General features: G+C 43.8%; 1 protein-coding gene and 1 long non-coding RNA gene across 5 annotated transcripts in view; one reads left to right on the top strand and one right to left on the bottom strand.

Moving 5' to 3' along the window:
• Nucleotides 1-1,834: 1,834 nt before the first annotated feature.
• Nucleotides 1,835-3,729, bottom strand: LOC138844380 (uncharacterized). Its single transcript, XR_011380140.2, has 2 exons — nucleotides 3,620-3,729; nucleotides 1,835-2,080 (listed from the first exon to the last, which is right to left on the bottom strand). It is a non-coding gene; the product is annotated as an uncharacterized LOC138844380 (long non-coding RNA).
• Nucleotides 3,730-3,786: 57 nt separating this feature from the next.
• Nucleotides 3,787-21,064, top strand: part of KICS2 (KICSTOR subunit 2) — an 82,824-nt gene continuing 65,546 nt past the window's right edge. For 2 of the 4 annotated variants that reach the window (XR_016216837.1, XM_089308614.1), the window contains exons 1-2: nucleotides 3,792-4,163; nucleotides 9,934-10,219. Coding sequence is in view for 3 of the 4 variants with exons in the window: in XM_089308614.1 (XP_089164740.1) it covers nucleotides 3,929-4,163; nucleotides 9,934-10,219 (521 nt within the window). In the remaining variant the exon portion in view is untranslated. Of the gene's footprint in view, nucleotides 4,164-9,933; nucleotides 10,220-19,668; nucleotides 19,927-21,064 lie in introns of those variants that run through there. The other 2 variants (XM_089308613.1, XM_002711309.6) reach the window with 2 other exon arrangements.

Genomic DNA, 21,064 nt, shown 5'->3' with positions numbered 1-21,064 from the left:
GGATAGTAGCCAACCCGGGAAGAACCAGCAGCAAACCCGGGGAGGGCCGAGCAGACGAAAGAACAGCGCAGGGTCCTGTGTCGTTCCTCCACGAAGAGGGGGAGCGACAGCCAGGGAGTGCAGTGGAGGATGGCCCAAGTGCTAGGGCCCCGCACCCTATAGGAGACGAGGAGAAGCACCTGGCTCCTGCCATCGGATCAGCGCGGTGCGCCTGCCGCGGCAGCCATTGGAGGGTGAACCAGCGGCAAAGGAAGACCTTTCTCTCTGTCTCTCTCTCTCTCTCACTGTCCACTCTGCCTGTAAAAAAAAAAAAAAAAAAAAAAAAAGAAATCATCAGCAAAATGAAAAGGCAATTTATGGAACGGGAGAATATATTTGCAAATTACATATCAGATAAGGATTAATATCCAAAATATATAAGGAACTCATACAATTTATTAATAAAAATAAAATAACCTGATTGTAAAATGGGAAAAATTTTTGAAACAACATATACAAATGGCCAACAGATATATGAAAACATGCTCAACATTACTAATCATCAGGAAAATGCCAATCAAAATTACAATATCTCACACCTTGTTAGGATGACTATTTGTATTATTAAAAGATAAGAGATAAGGTTGTAGAGAAAAGGAAATCTTGTATTCATGGGAAGTAAATTGGTTACAGTCATTATGGAAAATTGTATGGAGGTACCTAAAAAAATTGAAAAAGAACTATCCTGTGAGCCAGCAATCTCACTTCTGCGTAACTATCCAAAGGAAATGCAAGATATCTGTACCCATGTTTATTGCAGCAGTACTCACAATGGTCAAGATGTGGAAACAATTGACGCGTTTGTCCACAGCAAACAGATGGGATACATACACACAACAGAATACCATTCAGCCACAAGAAAAGAAGGAAATCTTGCCATTTGTGACAACATGAATGAACCCAGAGGAAATTAGGTTAAGTAGGCCAGACACAGAAAGACAAACTGTGTATGCTTCGACTTATATGTGGAATTCAAAAAATCATACTCATAATATGGCGGTAGATAGGTGAAAGTTAGGGACTGGGGGGGAGGGGAAATGGGGAGTGTTGGGTCAGTACCAAATGAGTATGTTCTGCTGAGTTAATGGACATCTTGATGATAATTGTTAATAATACTATATTGTGGGGCCAGCGCTGTGGCACAGCGGGTAAAGCCACTGGCTGCGGTGCTGGCATCCCATAAAGATGCCGTTTTGAATCCTGGCTACTCCACTTCCTATCCAGCTCTCTGCTATGGCCTGGGAAGGGGTAGAACCCTTGGGACCCTGCACCCACCTGGGAGACCCGAAATAAATTTCCAGCTCCTGGCTTTGGATCCGTGCAGCTCCAGCCATTGCGGCCATCTGGGGAGTGAGCCAGCAGGTGGAAGATTCTTTCTCTCTCTCTCTCTCTCTCTCTCTCTGCCTCTCTGTTAACTCTGCCTGAGGTAACTCTATGTTCCTGAGGTAACTCTATGAGGTGATGGAAGTGTTAACTAAATGGATTTTTTGGTGCTCTGTTGAATAAAAGGTATGTGCCAACGTTAATGGTAACATTATTAATGATGTATTAACAAGTGTTTTGTCTCAGACACTATTTTAGACACCTCCATATATTCTAATTTATTATTGATATACATCACCACATGTTATCCAGAAAGGCCATATATTCACACCTGCAGTGTACAATTCTGCATGTTTATCGATACTTTAAGTCTCTTGTTAATCAGATAGATGAAAAACTGGATATAACAATTGGATCTACATTTCTTTGATTACTAGTGAGGTTAGATATTTAAAACAAATGATTATTAGCATTTTATATTTCTTTTTAAAAAAGATTTTATTTAGTATTTATTTGCAAGGCAGAGTTACAGAAAGAGAAAGGGAGAGATAGAGAGAAAGGTCTTCCATCTGCTGTTTCGCTCCCCAGATGGCTGCAATGGCTGGAGCTGGGCTGATCTGATCCAGGAGCCAGGAGCTTCTTCCAGGTCTCCCACGCGGGTGCAGGGGCCCAAGGACTTGGGCCATCTTCTACTGCTTTCCCAGGCCACAGCAGAGAGCTGGATTGGAAGAGGAGTGGCCAGGACTTGAACCAGCATCCAAATGGGATGCCGGCGCTACAAGCAGAGGATTAACCCACTGCGCCATAGTGCCTGCCCCAACATTTTATATTTCTTTTGAAACTTGTGTACTCACGTCTTTTTATTCATACTAGTAAGAAGTATTAGTATGTTAAGCACATTAAACCTTTGTCTGACATAGTTTACAAATACTTCCCTCAGATTGGCGTTGTACTTTGTGGACATGTAAAAAGACTTTGTTATATAGGCACGTCCATATCTTCCTTTGTAAATCCTTCCAGTTCTTTTAGGATTACAGGGTTCTTCACTATCTCTGGATGCATGACATAGTCACCTTTTCTAGTTTGTCCATGCTCTTATGTTTTATACCTTTTTTTGGTTAACAAGAAACAAGGTGACAGCTATTTTGCATTTATTCATGTCCCCTTTACTGTTACTGAAAATTTATTTTCTGCACTTTTTAATAATATCACCGTTATTATCTAAGGAATTCTTACATAACGAGTATATTTGTGAGTTTAATAATCTCTTTCAGTGTCCGTTTCGTGCTGGTATTAGACTTTTTTTTAAGTTATTAGCTTCCATTCACTCATCAACGACCCCTACACTCCAGAAGGCCTTTCCAGTTCTTTGGAAGCTATTACTGTACCTCTCTTTTTCATCTTCATCACATATAAGATCCTGCCCTGTATCACAGTTAACCTGGTTGATCTGAATTATACTTGAGGACAAGGAACAAGAGTATAATCCATACTCATTCAAATTAGATTCGTGGGATTTGCACTGCAAGGCAGCGACGGCAGAAGAGCTCCAGTTAAAAGGAAAGCAGGCCGTCTCTCAGTAAGCATCACTGTGCTGTTCATTACAGAAAGGCTGTGCTCGAGGGAGGGAGACAAGGAGGGAAGTATGGTTATCTGAGAAGTGTAGGCATGAAATACATGAAATCTGTTCTCTTTATGTGAATGCAATTTTTTAAAAGATTGTAGTGAACCCTAGTCCCCGGGTCTAGGGAGCCCACAGGCTAATAGGGGAGGGGCAGAAACCACAAAGCAGCAGCTCCTACAAGGAAGCAGCAAGGAAAAACCCAGCTTAGCAAGCAGCAGGCCTTGCTTCAAAGGGGCGGACACGGCACGAGCGGCTGACATGAATTTTAAGGGGAGCTTCCTGTAGTTGGGGTGGATGAGCACGGAGCCAACGTGCCCGGGCGCTCGGCTTGGAAGCTCTATGGAGTGCGCAGACCAGAGACGACTAGAACGGGACACAGGAGACAGTTAATTGACGGTGTGCAGCGGCATACAAATTACGCAATGGAGAAACAAGGTAAACCTTTATCTGTCAGATTTCCAGTCATAAACCGTTTACTTGCATTGACTTAAGAGCTCTCACAGCCCTTCTTGGGAGAGCGGAAGGCAATTGCCAGCCGCCTCTTCTAGCTTGGCCCATCAAGCCCCGGCCAGACGTCAACGCAAGAACTGACGTCATGCAGGCGTGACGTCATCGGCACTAACGCAGTCTCACCGGGAGGGGCTCCCTCGCTTATCCCAGACCGCGGTCAGCTGCACGGAGGCTTCCCACGGTTGGGGTTCGAATGGTTAGAGCTGCTGGAGCCGACGGCTGAAGGAGCCCGGGAACGGTTACCTCCTCCCTTGCCCTCGCTCCTATCTGCGTCTCCCGGGAGGCCCTGGCGCCGCCTCTGCGGGGGCGCGCTCCGGAGCTCGCCGCTTGAGGCGGTCACGCGCACGCAGGGCCGTGCGCCCGCGCGCTCCCTCCGAACCCGGAAGTGCGAGGGAGAGCGGGCCACGTGGGTGGAGCTGGAGCGCAGCGCGCATGGGGGAGGCAATCCCGCTGGCCGCCCCGGTCCCGGTGGAACAGGCCGTGCTGGAGACGTTCTTCTCTCACCTGGGTATCTTCTCTTACGACAAGGCCAAGGACAATGTGGAGAAGGAACGCGAGGCCAACAAGAGCGCGGGCGCCAGCTGGCTGTCGCTGCTGGCGGCCTTGGCGCACCTGGCCGCGGCCGAGAAGGTCTATCACAGCCTCACCTACCTGGGGCAGAAACTAGGTACCTCCGCCCGCCCCCCGTACCCCCGAGGAGGAAGGAAAGGGGGTTCGGTTCCCCGGTCGGCGCGGCTTGGGGCTCCTGTGTCTGCCTCTCCGGGCCGCCGGCTCGCTGCGGATAGATGGGTCGGCCGGGTGAAGGCTGCTTGCGGGGCCGTGCCGCGCGATTTACCGTCTCGCCTCGGGCCTTGCTTGGTGCCGGAGTGAGAAGTTAAGCACAGTCCGTGTCCTCTTCCTTCTAACTAGCGACGCCGCCACCGGAGAAGCACAGCTGGGCGGTACCACCTGGTTGTGTTTAATGAGTACGGTGGTCTGGCTGGCCTTCCGAGGTGAAAGCCACTGCGAGTTGCAGATGGAGTCGGGCCCCTCCATACAGACTTAATGAACGAAGGAGTCATTGAATGTTGGGCAGGAAAGGCAGGAAATACGCCTAACGCTAGACATAAAGGGGAAAATGGTAAATACTCAGCACCCCATGTCAGTCTTGCCCCTGAAAAATAAGATGCAAGACCCGATTCAACTGATTTTCCGTGCTAGAAACAATTGGCATGAGTGGAGGAGGAGGAGCCAAGAGTTGTGCATACAAAGTATTACTGCTTACAGTAATGCAAACAAATGTGTCCGGATCCCAGAACTTTGAGAGTCGTTTGAATGCCTTTGGCCTGTTTTAGACCTTTTAATTTTGTCAGAGGCCCGGGGTCTGGTGTGAATGAAGAACGCACACATACAGTTCAGAGACTAGAAATATAAACCTGGATGGAGGTTACATTCTCATCTCTCCGCTCCTTGCGTTGACCCTTCGCATCCCCTTGCTCTTTGAACGCTAACCCGAGGGGTAGGGCTTTCAGAGAGCCCAGCTTCTGCCTGGCTGTTCAGATAATGACTTGTTATTTAGTGTGTTGATTTAGTGGCAGAAACCAGTCAGATAGGCATGAATGCTGTTCCCTTTTGCCAGTGGGAAACTTCTCACAAGTGTGCAATTGCTGTTATTGCTTTTGAAGATCAGTAACTCCTATATAGTTGTGTGGGTGGATCCCAAACCAGAATACCTTCCTTTGAACTGTCAGACTGAGTCTGTATCCATGTAATTTATTAAGTATAGGTACATGATTATCATTTGCATAAAATATGATAGTGCTGTATATGATATATGTGTTTTATATATATAAATGAAGAAAGGATTCTAGCTGTAATATTGAAAATGGGCATATTGGACAGTTTGGTTGTTCTGGACTTAACCCCATATTATTCCAAATGCCGTGATTCTTAGCTTTTTTTTTTTTTTTTTTTTCACTCATGGGAGTTTGATGAAAGCTGTGGATTTACTCCTCAAATAGAGGTGTACACACACTTTTGCGTCTACACTGAGAAAGTTCAGTTGGATTTCCTAAAGAATTATTAATGAACTCCACTTTAAAAATCTGCTACTCCAGTTTTAGATTGTATGAGCCAGGTTTTTATGTAAGCAGAACTGACTGCCTGGTGTGTAAGAGTGCCTGGTGAAGTGGCTCCAACTGCTCTAACAGGATTAGTTCTGCTTGAACCCCAGCTGGCCTGGGTGAGCCTGAGGGCTGTGCCTTGAAATTGACCCACACAACAGTTCACACTGTGAAACATGCCCAGGCACTGTTTGACTCCCAGATACCTCCTGACTTCCCAGTGAACTTTCTGAAAATGTTGTGTTTAATGTTTCTTATCTCATTGACACGTACAGTTCTAGAATTTAAACTTTAGCTTTGCAAATATCTTAAGTTGTTTGGTTCTGGAACATGTGGGACATCAGTATGCTTACACTATGACTTCACTATTACCACGTTGATGGTCCTTTTTCTTACAAACTTGGGAAAAAACTTTTGTGTTGCCATTAAAAACATTCCCATGTTCTCCCAACTATTTTGCTAATTAGAATGTGTATGTGATTTTCTTTAAAAAAAGCAAAACAAAAATTTTCTGCATACTTTCAAGAAATTTTAAACATAGTTTTATTGAGGTATAATTGACAAATAAAAATTATTTAAGCTGTACAACTTGATGTTTTGATATACATCGTGAAAAGATCACCACAGTAAAACTAATGAACATATCCATTACCTCAGTTTCTTGTTTCTCTCCCCCTCCCCACTTCTTTCTTTTTTTTTTTTTTTTTTTTTGACAGGCAGAGTGGACAGTGAGAGAGAGAGACAGAGAGAGAAAGGTCTTCCTTTGCCGCTGGTTCACCCTCCAATGGCCGCCGCTGCAGCCGGCGAACCGCGCTGATCCTGGCAGGAGCCAGGAGCCAGGTGCTTTTCCTGGTCTCCCATGGGGTGCAGGGCCCAAGCACCTGGGCCATCCTCCACTGCACTCCCTGGCCATAGCAGAGAGCTGGCCTGGAAGAGGGGCAACCGGGACAGAATCCGGCGCCCCAACCGGGACTAGAACCCGGTGTGCCGGCGCCGCAAGGTGGAGGATTAGCCTATTGAGCCACGGCGCCGGCTCCACTTCTTTCTTTTTTTAAGAAACACTTACTATCCCCCTCTTAGGAAATTTCAGGTAAAAAGTGAATCATTTTCAACTCAGTGCTGAAGCTGGTGTTAGAGAGCCTTAGCAGTGAATCCTGTTTACAGATACAAGTGTGGGCCTCAGAGCCGCAACAGACCTGACAGGGAGCCTTGTGTTTCTGTTTGGCCCTGTTACTGACAGACTCTGGACAGGGCTCTTCTCTTGAAGCCTGCCTTTTATTTTAAGGGGAGAATAATTCTGTTTGGGGGAAGGATGCCTGAGGATTTGAGAAGGTCAGACTTACTTTTCTCCCCTTTGTTTTTCACTACTGGAAAGTTTCTTCAGCCTCAAGTTGCTTAAATTTGGCATAATAGAAAATGACTTGAGATCAGATGTTTAAAAATGATCACTACCAAGTAGTTTTACAGTAAAAAGCCCAAGATGTTTTATATGCTTCTTTAATGTACTGGAAATTTCATGATGTGAGATAAAACTGTTGAACTTTTGAGAAATAGCATTCATAGCTAGAACTTTCTGAAAGTAACTCATATTTTATAAATTCAAAATATTGAAAAGAGAAGGCAGATGAGTGTTTCTGATTTTTTTTCCCCAGAATGAAGGAAGGTAATCCCCACTGGATATTCTAAACCTAGGTTGGAAACAACCTGGATTGTGTCCCTGAGAGCTTTGATACAAAGGCATCAGTGGTTTCTCTCTTCCTTTTGGTGCTTTCAATTTGCTTGGTTTCACCTCCTGGTGGTTTTTGATTATTGGTAAACTGTTAAAGATGCTCTTTGTGTTTAGTGTTTCCACTTTCTCAGATAAGGGTAGTTAAGACAGGAAGTGAAAAATTTCACCAAGGCCACCCTGTTTGTGGAAGGGAACATGTGGGTTGCTGGAATCACCTAGCTATCTGTCAAATGAATTAACTCTTCTTTTTTTTTTTTTTTTTTTTTTTTTTTTTAATTTTTTGACAAGCAGAGTAGAGAGAGAGAGAGAGAAAGGGCTTCCTTTTGCCGTTGGTTCACCCTCCAGTGGCCGCCGCGGCCAGCGCACCGCGCTGATCCGATGGCAGGAGCCAGGTACTTCTCCTGGTTTCCCATGCGGGTGCAGGGCCCAAGGACTTGGGCCATCCTCCACTGCACTCCCGGGCCACACCAGAGAGCTGGCCTGGAAGAGGGGCAACCGGGACAGAATCCGGCGCCCCGACCGGGACTAGAACCCGGTGTGCCGGCGCCGCAAGGCGGAGGATTAGCCAAGTGAGCCGCGGCACCGGCCAACTCTTCTTTTTACAGTGCTTGAAGCTCCCAATTTGCCAGAGTTTCAGAAACTCAATTATGTATTATTGGGAGAAGTTTCTTTGAACAGTTATAAGTGGAAGAGAAAGAGGTTAGCATTATCAAGGATGTACTTTGTCTAGGCATGTGGCATACCAAATGTTATTTCATTTTGTTTTCTTTATTGCTACTTTTATGTTAACAACAACAACTAAGGCTCAAAGTAGTGACATAGTAGGCACATCACACAACTTACAAATTTGGGAGCTGGGATTTGAAACCAAATATTTCAAACTTCCTGAGCTTTTGAGTTTTACATGATACTCTTATTACCTTCCTAAGTTAAGATCTTTTATCCCAGGGACCTTCTGATTCCATACCAATCACTTGACAAAAATCAGCAGAACTAGACAGTGTGGGTACAGGAAGAAGGCAGACCTTACAGGATCTTAGGCACTGTATGGGATGTTGGCATCACAGTCCACCTGTACCATAAGGTTTTTGCTGCTGTTAATAGAAGAAATAATGTGAATACTACTCAGTCTGTTTAAACAGTGCAGTGGAAAAAACAGTTTTTTAAGTATGAGTAGTTTGGGGCAATAGGAAGTTAGGGTTATCAGTCATCCAGGTTTGCTCAGGGTTGAGGGGTTCCCAGGATATGACACTTTATTTTAAAATCTGAATTAAGGGTTTCCTAGGAAGCCAGACTTTGAACAGTAAGGAAAGTCCTGGGTAAACTGGAACAAGTTGTTTGCCTAAGAAGTAAGAATGTCAGAATCATTTCTTGGAGAAAGAAATGGATTGGAAAATAATATTGAGTAAGTTCTGAAGGGAAAGAAACGGAATGAAAAATTGCTGGTATTTTAGGAATTTGCTAGTTGCTTCATTTTTATCTTTGTATATTCTTAGCTTTCCTTGCTAGTTAAATCGTTGTGCTTTTACCAAAAATAATAATAATATTGAGAAATGGTTGATTTATTGAGAGGCTATTTTGCCTTGATAAATAATTTTCATCCCTAATTAATATGATTAGAATAGTAAGAAATGCATTAAAACATTCTCAGTTTATTATTACAATATTTAAACTGTCACCAACTTCTTAGATTTTTATCTGCTTTGTTTCTTTTCATTCTTCCCATGTCTTGCCTCTGGCCCTTTGGTGGGGTGCAGAATTGTTGAAGACATTTTTGAAGCTGGGTGTGTCCTTAAAAATATAACTGATCATGGGTAAATACAAAAGTGAGTGATGTCTGTGCTTTTTGAGTGTCATAAGGATTTATTTGAGTGTCATAAGGATTTATTTAGGCGTATTTTTTTGCTGATTTCCTTTGGAACCCCTGAGTTACAGTAGCAGTTATTTATCGTTGGCTCCTGGCCTTAATGATTTGTAATGTGGTGCTTATTCTGCTGTATCCTCGAATGCCAGCCCTGTAAGGAGTTCTAAAGTACTAGTTTCCCCCTGGAATACCTCTCCTCTGTGTTCTTATATAAAAGGGACATGCGTACGTGTGTGTGTGTGTGTGTGTGTGTGTGTGTTCTGTTTCCTGGTATACCCTACAAGATAAGATTCAAAGAAAAATGTAACTCAAAAGCAGGAACAAAAAATATTTGATTTAGCAGGAATAGCAACAATGTTTTATAGTAGTGGGTGTTCTATTTTGAATATATTTATGTGAAAGGAGGTTTTGGGAACTAGAGTAATGCCATTTGCTAGTTACTTATGCTCTGAAATAAATAGGAATCCTCATTCAAGTGGAATGGGGGAGAGTTGGTAAGAAAATTGTACATGGATCCGTTGCCACACTAATGAATTGTACCAGGCACTCCCTCAAATTATTCCTCTGTGAAATTATGACTCTTTAAATATTTGTATCCCAGTCATGGCCGTCAGAGAATATGCTCCATGGAAATTCGCTGGGCTTGGTGGCTTCCGGTTCTTTCTGTTTGTTGCTGGGAAGTGTTTGGTACTCGTGATCCCTCTTCCTCACTTGTCCTGTGCTTCTGTCGTTTGCCTGCCAGGAGGCCAGTCGTTCTTCAGCAGGAAGGATTCCATCCGCACCATCTACACGTCCCTGCACAACGAGCTGAAGAAGGTGGTGGCTGGCCGCGGTGCCCAGGGCGGGACGGCGCCTCACGTGGAAGAACTGCTTTCCCACCTGTCGGAGCAGCTCTGCTTCTTCGTCCAGGCCCGCATGGAGATCGCAGACTTCTATGAGAAGATGTACACACTCAGCACACAGAAGTTCATCAATGCTGAAGAGCTCGTTGGCCTTTTGGACACCATCCTCAAAAAATACAGCTCCAGGTCAGTGTGAGGGCGGAGCGCGGACAGGGCCCAGCAGCCTTCTCAGTCCTGCACTGGCTCGGAGCCTCTCCACTTCTATGAAAATCTACAGTGCACTTAGCAGGGAGGAGAAATGTATGGCATCTTGTAGATATTAATTAATTAACAGCTATATATTGGCATCTTCTTTGTGCTTAGTTAACTCCACGCTGGATCAAAGTGATCACAAAAGACCAAGAATGAAGTTATCCTTAAATGTTGCATTCCTGACAAGTTGATTTTGCTGCATATGAAGGAGTTCACACAACACAAGAAATGTATATAACACAGTGTTGTTTTTTTTTAAAACATTTATTTGTTTGTTTGAAAAGCAGAGTTACAGAGAGAGAGAGATCGTCCCTCTGCTGGGTCACTCCCCAGGTGGCTGCAATGGCCAGAGCTGGGTCGATCCGAAGCCAGGAGTGCAAGGCCATCCTCCGCTACTTTTTTAGGCAGTTAGCAGGGAGCTAGGTCAGAAGTGAAGCAGCTGTGACGCAAACCGGCGCCTGTATGGGATAGCGGCGTCATGGGCAATGGCCTAACCCGCTATGCCACAGCGCCGGCCCCCAACAATATGATTTTTAACAAAACACTATTTCAATAAATGTTGTCCTTTTCAGAGTAATCACTGCAGTGAGTTATCTGCTCATGCCTCTGATGTAGCTGTTCCTCAATCTGTTGGAACACCCACCCTTAAAACTACTTTCAGAGTCTGGGGCACATAGTTTGACTTTGTTTTAAATTTCGTTAGTGGAGGCAGGCTGGCAGCTGCTTTTGAGGATGGCATATTTGAGATTTATATGGATAGCCAATATTTGGAGCCAAGCTTCAGTGTTGTTTTTTTTTTTAAGTTGATCAACTGGAAAATTGATTTTATTTGAAGGAAATTGTTACTTACCAGGCGAAGAGACTGGTGACAATGTGTTGTGTGTTCCTTAGCCCCAAAAGAGAATACTCAGAATTTCAGAAGCCTTGTGAACATCATTGGAGTGATACAGTTTTATTTTTGTTGCCAAAGCTTAGCATAATGCTTTGCATATAGTAGGTGTTCAGTGATTGTATTTTGGGCTGAGAAGAGAGTGGTTTCTTGAAGATTACCACTCCTTTGGATGTATGGGTTCACATGTTTGCTTCAAAAGAAAAGGTGGGTATGTTGATTTACATTCCCAAATGAAGAATATCCCCATGTGATGAATGGAATGGAGGGAGGGAACCTAGTAGGGAGAATGAGAGACTTCATGGAGGTGGTAGAATCTGAGATGAGCCTTTAAGAAGTAGATTCTCATTTTTAATTCTTCTAAAATTTATTTGAGAGTTAGAGACAGAGGAGCTCCCATTGGCTGGTTCATTCCCCAAATGCCTGCAACATCTGGGGCTGTGCCTGCTAAAGCGGGAAGCAAGAAACTATCCAGGTCTCCTACTTGGGTGACAGAAACCCAACTGGTGGAGTTGTCACTGCTGCCTCCCAGAGTTGAATGCAGACCCTGAAGAATGCAGGAGCTGGAATTGGGAGCCAGAGCCCTGTATCAAAGTCAGATATTCTGTTACGGGGATGTGGAGCTTGAACATCTTAACTATTAGACTAAACAGAGTTTAGCACACAGTAGGTGCTCAATAGATGTCTGTTGAGTGAATGAGTGAATAGCTGTGTCCCAGGTTGAGAGTGTGTACATATAAGTAGTGAGGAAACATAAAATGCTTTTGAATGGAGGAGTATCATGTTCTCATCATCATCTCAGGCTAAGATGTAGCACTGATGTGTGCAATGGGATGGTGAAGGGAGTGGTTACAGGAGGGAAGGTTACTGTAGCAGGCTGTTAGGATAGTGGACGGGTGGTAGTGGGGCCATACTGGTTACAAGACAGTGGGAAAGGAGGTGGTGACAAGAATGCACTCTTCTGTATTTATTATTGCTTGTATCAAAAATTGAGATGATGGGGGCTGGCGCTGTGGCATAGCAGGTGAAGCCATTGCCTGCAGTGCCAGCATCCCATATGGGTGCTGGTTCAAGTTTTGGCTGCTCCACTTCTGATCCAGCTCTCTGCTGTGGCCAGGGGGGTTGGGGGGAGGGCGGGCAGTAGAGGTCGGCCCAGGGGTCCCTGCACCCGCTTGGAGACCCAGAGGAAGCTCCTGGCTCCTGGCTTCGGATTGGCACAGCTCCAGTCATTGCGGCCAACTGGGGAGTGAACAGCAGATGGAAGACATCTCTCTCTCTCTCTGTGCCTCTGCCTCTCTATAACTCTCTGCCTTGCAGGTAAATAAATAAATCTTCAAAAAAAATTGAGATGATGCTTCTTATCTAGTCCAGATAAATAATTTCTCTCTGTTGATCATTTTGCAAGTGAATAAATAAGATCAGTTCTTCAGAAAACATAACAAACACTATATTTCCTTGCTAGGAATAAGCTGTATACTGCATAAAAACATAAGTTTTGTATTCTCTCTAAACACAAGAAGTTTGGTTAATGTATTATGCAAACATACACTAAGTGAAAGAAGCAGACCACACATTGTGTTGCGTGTGCAGTGTCCAGAATGGATGAAGACATGGACACAGAAAGTAGATTACAATTCATAAATACAGGAAGTGGTTGCCAGGAACTGAAGAAGGAGAAGTGATTGCCAGTGGGCATAGGGTTTCTTTTTTGGGAATCACGAGGCTTCTGAATCAATGGTGGTAATTGTTGTGCAGTTCTGGGAATATATTAAAACCAATTTTAGTATTTTCTCAGTGAATTTTACACTTTAAGGCAGTGAATTTGGCAGTACATAAATTAAATACCAGTAAAATATTTATTAGAAAAACAAATAATATGCAGTAAACATAAATATCATTCACCTTAAGTCATATACTATTAAAATTTTGCCATGCTTGCTTTATATGGTTTTATTTCCTTGAGCATTTTGGAAGTAAGACACAAGCATTATGATACCTCCCTGCTAAACACACAGATTCTCTCTTCTAAGCATGATATTTGATCATAACATAGTTTTTACACTCAAGAAATTCAACACTGTTTTTCTGCCACTGTATAATGTATATAGTCCATATTCAGATTTTTCCAGTTGTCCCCAAAGTGCCCTTTATAGTTATTTTTGTTGTCATATCTCTTTGATCTTTATAGTATCTGTTAAATGTTAGGTATTATTGAATAGTTAATGCATTCACATGACTTAGAATTTATAAAGCACAGAAGAACAGATCATGAATAGTGTTCATCCTGCATTTGTGCTTTAGCCACTTAGTCCTCCTCTTAAGAGGCAACTAAGATAGTGAATTTTTGCTGTCATTCTGAGACGTAGTTTGTACCTGTAAATACATACATTTCATTTTATTTTTGTACCGTTTACTGATTTATATTCTTGGAAACATTTTATTTCATCCTTGAATCTGAGTGTATATGTTTTCTTTTAATAAAATAGCTTTTTACAGTCAAGCCCCAAACTGAAGTACAGTTGGGGCTATTAATTCCTAAGGATGAGTGGAGCTCATGCAGTAATTCCCAAACACTAATGTAAAAGAGGTTTGAGCTCTCTAGGACTCTTAAGAAAAATACCCATTTCCAGCTGGTGCTGTGGTACAGCGGGTTAATACCCTGGCCTGAAGTGCTGGCATCCCAAATGGGCACCGGTTCGAGTCCCTGCTGCTCCACTTCTGATGCAGCTCTCTGCTATGGCTTGGGAAAGCTGTAGAAGATGGCCCAAGTCCTTGGGCACCTGCACCCACGTGGGAGACCCGGAAGAATCTCATGGCTTCAGATCGACGCAGCTCCAGCAGTTGTGGCCAATGGGGAGTGAACCATCGGATGGAAGACCTCATTTGCTCTCTCTGCCTCTCCTCTCTCTGTGTAACTCTGACTCTCAAATGAATAAATAAATCTTTTTTTTTTTTTTTTTTTTGACAGGCAGAGTGGACAGTGAGAGAGAGAGACAGAGAGAGAAAGGTCTTCCTTTGCCGCTGGTTCACCCTCCAATGGCCGCCGCTGCAGCCGGCGCACCGCGCTGATCCTGGCAGGAGCCAGGAGCCAGGTGCTTTTCCTGGTCTCCCATGGGGTGCAGGGCCCAAGCACCTGGGCCATCCTCCACTGCACTCCCTGGCCATAGCAGAGAGCTGGCCTGGAAGAGGGGCAACCGGGACAGAATCCGGCGCCCCAACCGGGACTAGAACCCGGTGTGCCGGCGCCGCAAGGTGGAGGATTAGCCTATTGAGCCACGGCGCCGGCTATAAATCTTAAAAAAAAAAGAAAAATACCCATTCGTGGGCCCCTCCTCCTCTTCCAAGGGTACAATTTAGCAATTCCAGATGTTTGCCCAGAGAACAATATTTTCAAAGTTCTCTATGATACTGAAACATTGTCTGTTAAAAAACTAAAGGTGGGGGGGCAGTATATGAGAGGAAAATGTCAACACTAAGATATACTGGATGTTGAACTTCACTGATGTGTGTGTGTGCTTTTCTTTTTAAAAAGATTTATTATTTTTATTTATTTGAAAGATTTACAGAGAGGGACAGCTGGAGAGATCTTCCATTTGTTGGTTCACTTCCCAAATAGCCGAAATGTCCAGGCTGAAGCCAGGAGCCTCTTCCAGGTCTCCCAGATGTGTGGCAGGAGCCCAAGTACTTGGGCCATCTTCACTAGAGTATCTGTTATTCCTTGAATACTTTTGAGGAGAAGTAAAAATTGGGCATTTTCTTCTTTTTTTCCCCTATGGAAGCATTGGTGGAACTTTGTTTCTGTAAAACTTGTTTTACATTTAAGTTTTTTTTTAAAGATTTTTTTTTTTATTTATTTGAAAGTCGGAGTTAACACAGAGAGAAGGAGAGGCGGGGGTGGGGGGAGAGGGGGCTTCCATCCTCTGGTTCACTCCCCAATTGGCTGCAGTGGCCGGAGCTGCGCTGATCCAAAGCCAGGAGCTTCCTTTGGGTCTCCCATGCAGTTGCAGGGGCCCAAGGACTTGGGCCATCTTCTACTGCTGTCCCAGGCCATAGCAGAAGCTGGATTGGAAGTGGAGCAGCCAGGATACGAACTGGTGCCCATATGGGATGCCGGCACTGCAGATGATGGCTTTACCAGCTATGCCACAGCTCCGGCCCCTACATTTAAGTTTTAAAAAAGAGTCTGGATAATCTTTCTGTTTCATGGTTAAAACAAAACTGGAAGATAGATTATAAATGAAAATTAATACTCTCCTAAACCAAGAATGAGATATTTAAAACAATACTTTTCAAGGAAAGAAGGAGCCGTCATCTGTGTATTCTAGGTAGCTTTAAAAATCTCTTCCAATATGGGAATAACATACCATTCAGTGATTTTTATAGCTAGAATATAAAGAAATTCTGAGAAATTTATTTGAGAGGCATGGAGACACGGAGACAGAGAGAGGCAGAGAGGCATAGAATTCCTGTCTACTAGTTCATTCCCCAAGATGCCCACAATGGCCAAGGCTGGGCTGGGTTCCAGCAGAAGCTGGGAGCTCAATCCAGATTTCTCAAGTGGGTGGCAGTAACCCACTCACATGGGCATCACTGCTACTGCTACTGCTACCTTCCAGAGTCTGCATTGGCAGAAGGCTCAGTTGGGAGCTGGAGCTTGGAATCCCACCCAGGCATTTTTTTTTTTTTTTTTTTTTTACAGAGTGGACAGTGAGAGAGACAGAGAGAAAGGTCTTCCTTTTTACCGTTGGTTCACCCTCCAATGGCCGCTGCGGCCGGCGCGCTGCTGCTGGCACACCGTGCTGATCCGAAGCCAGGAGCCAGGTGCTTCTCCTGGTCTCCCATGGGGTGCAGGGCCCAAGCACCTGGGCCATCCTCCACTGCACTCCCGGGCCACAGCAGAGAGCTGGCCTGGAAGAGGGGCAACCGGGACAGAATCCGGCGCCCCGACCGGGACTAGAACCCTGTGTGCTGGCGCTGCAGGCAGAGGATTAACCTATTGAGCTGCGGCGCTGGCCCCCAAGCATTCTTGATACAGGATGCAGGTATCTTGACCACTAGGCCAAGCACCCACTGCAGCGTAACATTTTAAGTATCCAGTTCCATAGTGCTGAATATATTCATATTCTTGTACAACAGAACTTTGAAATGTTTTCATATTGTAAAACTGAAAGCCAAAACCGATTGAGCAAGATTCCCCGTCTCCTGGCTTCTGGCAAGAACCATTCTACTTTTGTTTCTGTGGGTCTGACTACTTTAAATACCTCATGTAAGTGGAATCATAGAGTATTTGTCTTTTCTAATAGGCTTATTTCACTTAGCATGATGTCTTTAAGGTTCATCTATGTTGTGGCATATGGCAGTATTTCTGTATTTTCTAAGGATTTGTTTATGCTCTGATCCATCTTTGAGCATTTGGGGTTGCTTTCACCTCTTGGCTAATATATACATGATATTTTCTGTTTCTTAGAGATTTATGTATTTGTCTGAAAGACAGAGGTAGGTACAGAGATGCAGAGGCAGAGAGAGAGGTCTTCCAACCATTGGTTCACTCCCCAGATGGCCACAATGGCTGGAGCTTAGCCAATCCAAAGCCAGGAGCCAGGAGCTTCCTCTGGGTCTCCCATGCGAGTGTAGGGGCCCGAGGACCTGGGCCATCCCCCACAACTCTCCCAAGCCATAGCAGAGACCTGGAACAGGAGTGGAGCAGCTGGGACTTGAGCCATCGCCCACGTGGGATGCCAGCATTGCAGGCAGTAGCTCTACCTTCTACGCCACAGTGCCAGCCCCTGTACTCAGGATCTTCAAGCATCATGGCCCAACTCAAACGCTGTATCCTCTATGGCCCCACAGTCTTTCAACTAGAAGGAATTGTTCCTTTGAACTGTTATTTTTATCCTTCCTAATAAATGTATTAGTTTTAATTTTGTATCCGATATAAATACTTTGTACCATGGAAGGTCTTGGGTAAACTTGCGGCTGACTTGTCTTTGTATTTTTAAGGTATTGGTCTAAGAACTAGGAAACTAATTGTTTTAAATAAAAGGAAGTTACAGGGAATTTTCTTTTTAAAGATTTATTTATTTGTTTGAAAGGCAGAGGTACAGAGAGGCAGAGGCAGAGACAGAGAGACCTTCCATCTGCTGGTTCACTTCCCAGATGGCTACAATGGCTGGAGCCGGGCTGGTCCAAAGCCAGGAGCTTCTTTCAGGTCCCCCATGCGGGTGCAAGGCCTCAAGCACTTGGGCCATCTTTTAATGCTTTCCCAGGCCACAGCAGGGAGCTGGATTAGAAGTGGAGCAGCCAGGTCTCAAACTGGTGTCCATGTGGGAAGCTCGCACTGCAGGCAGTGGCCTTACCCACTACGCCACAATGCCAGCCCCAGTTACGGGCAATTTTATCATTGTAAAATATACATAACATAAACTTAACCATTTACCCATTTTGAAGTGTGCAGTTCTGTGGCGTTTAGTACATTCACATTGTCGTGGTATAGTTTTATTTTCGTTGGGTTGCTAACTTCTCACATGCATATTTCTTTTGGAAGGAAACTCCATGGTGTGGATTTGTGAAAGAAAAAAATGTTTCTGAAATGGTGTTGTGTGGTTAGAGGACTACACAAACCTTTCTGTTGCCTTCCTTCCTAAGTCCTTCCTTTGTCTCTCGGTCCCTGCCTTTCCACAGCCCCCCTTCCCTTCCTTTAGAATAGTTATTCCCTGCCAGGAGTTGTCCACATCTTCTGCGTGCAGAGTCTTCCAAGCTTGCTTTCACAACGTAGGTGTATGTTTTTGGATTTCAACCATTTAGCAGATCTCCTGTACTGTGAGTTGTAAGGCACACAGCTGAGAAATGAGGGAATGAGGCATCACAATGCTGCTTTCAGTTTCTACAGACTGTTGGCCTCTTTCAGCCTTGGTGGACTAACGTTAGCCTGAGTTTTTAGCTCTTCTTGAAGATGAAAAATAGCTTCGGCATTCACATTCATTTTTAATAAATGTTGAACATTTAAACACTTTTAATATATATTATGGAAGAGCTTGTTCTGAAGGTTTGTCCAGGGAATTCATGGCCTTTCAAGGAGAGCATTGGATGTAACTGATGATTTCTGGCTGAAGCAGTAGAAAAATAACAGTAGTGTTATTTGTACAGATCTTCCTGATGTAGCATGGTTTGACTTAGGATTATTTGATTTTATAATGATGTGAAAGTGACGTGTATTCAGGAGAGACTGTAGTGCGAATGTTGATGTTTGATCTTTCCCTGGGCTGGCAATATGTGGAATGATTCTGTCTTGTAATCCTGGGCTGTGGCAATGAGTGCAGCTCCCAGTTTGCTTTGCTGTCACGAAGGGAAACAACCAGTATGCTGCAGTGTGCTGTGTTGCTAGACCATTATGTTTGTTAGGCCCTGGGTACTTAATGCATTTTTTTAAAAATTATTTGACAGGCAGATTTAGACAGTGAGAGAGAAACAGAGAGAAAGGTCTTCCTTCCATTGGTTCACCCCCCAAATGGCTGCTATAGCTGGAACTACGCCGATCCGAAGTCAGGAGCCAGGTGCTTCCCCCCAAGTCTCCCATGCGGGGTGCAGGGCCCAAGCACTTGGCCCATCCTCCACTGCCTTCCCGGGCCACAGCAGAGAGCTGGACTGGAAGAGGAGCAACCAGGACTAGAACCCGGCGCCCATATGGGATGCCGGCGCTACAGGTGGAGGATTAACCTAGTGAGTCACGGCGCCAGCCCCACTTAATACATTTTTAAGAATATCTTATTAATACAAAAAGAACAGATTCCATGTATTTCTTAGGTACAATTCTAAGAAGATATCCGTATTTCCCTCCCTCAATTTCCCTCTTTCCTTCTTTTTTTTTTTTAATTTTTGCAAAAACATGAGAGGGAGGGAAGTATGATTATTTTCTTAGAATTGTACCTATGAAATGTGTGAAATCTGTTCACTTTATATTAATAAAAATTAGAAATAAATAATTTCAGCCACTATGTAATTGTAGACTTAATGCACCACTAACTATAATACTCAAAAGTAAAATGTAGAAAGACTGTAGTTTCATAGGAGTATAAACAGAGCTAAAAACATCATCATATGAAAGTTATTTGTACCCCCATGGTTATTGTAGCTCAGTTCACAATAGCTAAGATATGAAATCAACCCAGATGTTCATCAGCTGATGTCTGGATAAAGAAAATGTATATACCCCATGGAATACCATTCAGCCATAAAAAAAAGAATGAAATCCTGTCTTTTGCAACAAAGTGAATGCAACTGGAAACCATTATGTGTAGTGAAATAAGCCAGTCCCAAAAAATTAAATCTGTTTTCTCTGATATGTGATAGTTAATATAGACTACAAAAATGTATAGAAATGAAACAGACATCCTGGGGCCGGCGCTTTGGTGCAGTGGGTTAACGCCCTCGCCTGAAGCGCCGGCATCTCATGTGGGCACCAGTTTGAGACTCGGCTGCTCCACTTCTGATCCAGTTCTCTGCTATGGCCTGGGAAAGCAGTAGAAGATGGCCCAAGTCCTTGGGCACCTGCACCCACGTGGGAGAACCGGAGGAGGCTCCTGGCTTCGGATTGGCACAGCTCCATCCTGGCTTCGGATCAGCACAGCTCCACTGTTGCGGCAAATTGGGGAGTGAACCATCGGATGGAAGACCTCTCTCGCTCTCTCTGCCTCTCCTCTCTCTGTGTAACTCTGACTTTCAAATAATAATTAAATCTTTAAAAAAAAATGAATGACGTCTTAATGCATTTTTGTGTATTTTCAAACTATAGTGGCTTTTTGGGGGGCATAACCCATCATAAGTTGAGGAACATCTGTAGTAGAATTTTTTTAATCTCAAACATTTTTCTATGATTAATAATCTTGATATATTCATAACTCCCTGGCACATTTTCCTGGATAACCCAAAATTGTAGAATATAGGTTCTTCAGGGTCTCCTACGTGGGTGAGGGGCCCAAGGACTTGAGCTATCTTTCACTGCTATCCCAGGCCATAGCAGAGAGCTGGATCAGAAGTAAAGCAGCTGGGACTCGAACCAGTGCCCATATTGGATGCCTGCATTGCCACAGCACTGGCCCCAGAGACTGTAAGTGTTTTAACTGGTGTCTTAACTGCTGGGCCAAACACTTACCCTTTATATAATATTTTAAAAAATTTTGTACATGAGAAAAAGTTTCATGGTATGAAATTTTCCACTTGTGTCATGTCAGCACTCAAAACATTTCTGATTTTGGATTTCAAATTTTTGGCTTAGGAATGCCTAACCTGTGTTGTGATATCAAAGCTGAAATGCATCAGAGGGTTTACAGGCTAAGGTGGTAGGAACCTGTCTTACAATTCAAAGATTTTGAGACTCAGCATTGTAGTGGGGTTGTGTATGTGTGTTCAGACTTTTTAAAATGTTTTCCCAAACCATGTAATATTTGAAGAGTCCAAATTAATTAAGCACAAGAGGTAGACAGTTCGGGATCTGTCTTATTTTACTGATTCTTTCAGTAAATTATTAGACTGGAAGTTTCACCAACCTTTTAACTTCTCTATCTTGAAGGATATTGAGGGTAAACTGTATAAAAAGTGGAAACATTGTGTTATTTTCTCTTGTAAAACTATGTTTTATTTATCAAATGACAATTTCTGTCTTATAGTGTCCTGCCTAATATGAGCTCTCTTAATCATAATCTCTTTAATTAGGGTTTAAACTATCCTTTTTAAAAAAAAAAAAAAAAAAAAGCTCTTGATACACATGTGGTTTTTCTTTTCTAATTGTTTAATTTGAGACCAGCATCTTCTTCTTCAGCAGAGTCAGCTGCGTGAGAAGCAGTCATCTCACGAATAGTGAAATGATTACGTTCAATGGGCTCAGGAGGGCC

This window comes from Oryctolagus cuniculus, chromosome 11 (assembly GCF_051225735.1).
Source record: "Oryctolagus cuniculus isolate XC-2025 breed Fujian yellow rabbit chromosome 11, ASM5122573v1, whole genome shotgun sequence".
NCBI classification, from domain to species: domain Eukaryota; kingdom Metazoa; phylum Chordata; class Mammalia; order Lagomorpha; family Leporidae; genus Oryctolagus; species Oryctolagus cuniculus.
Note: the sequence above shows the minus strand (reverse complement) of the source record. Positions and strands in the feature narration are given on the sequence as shown.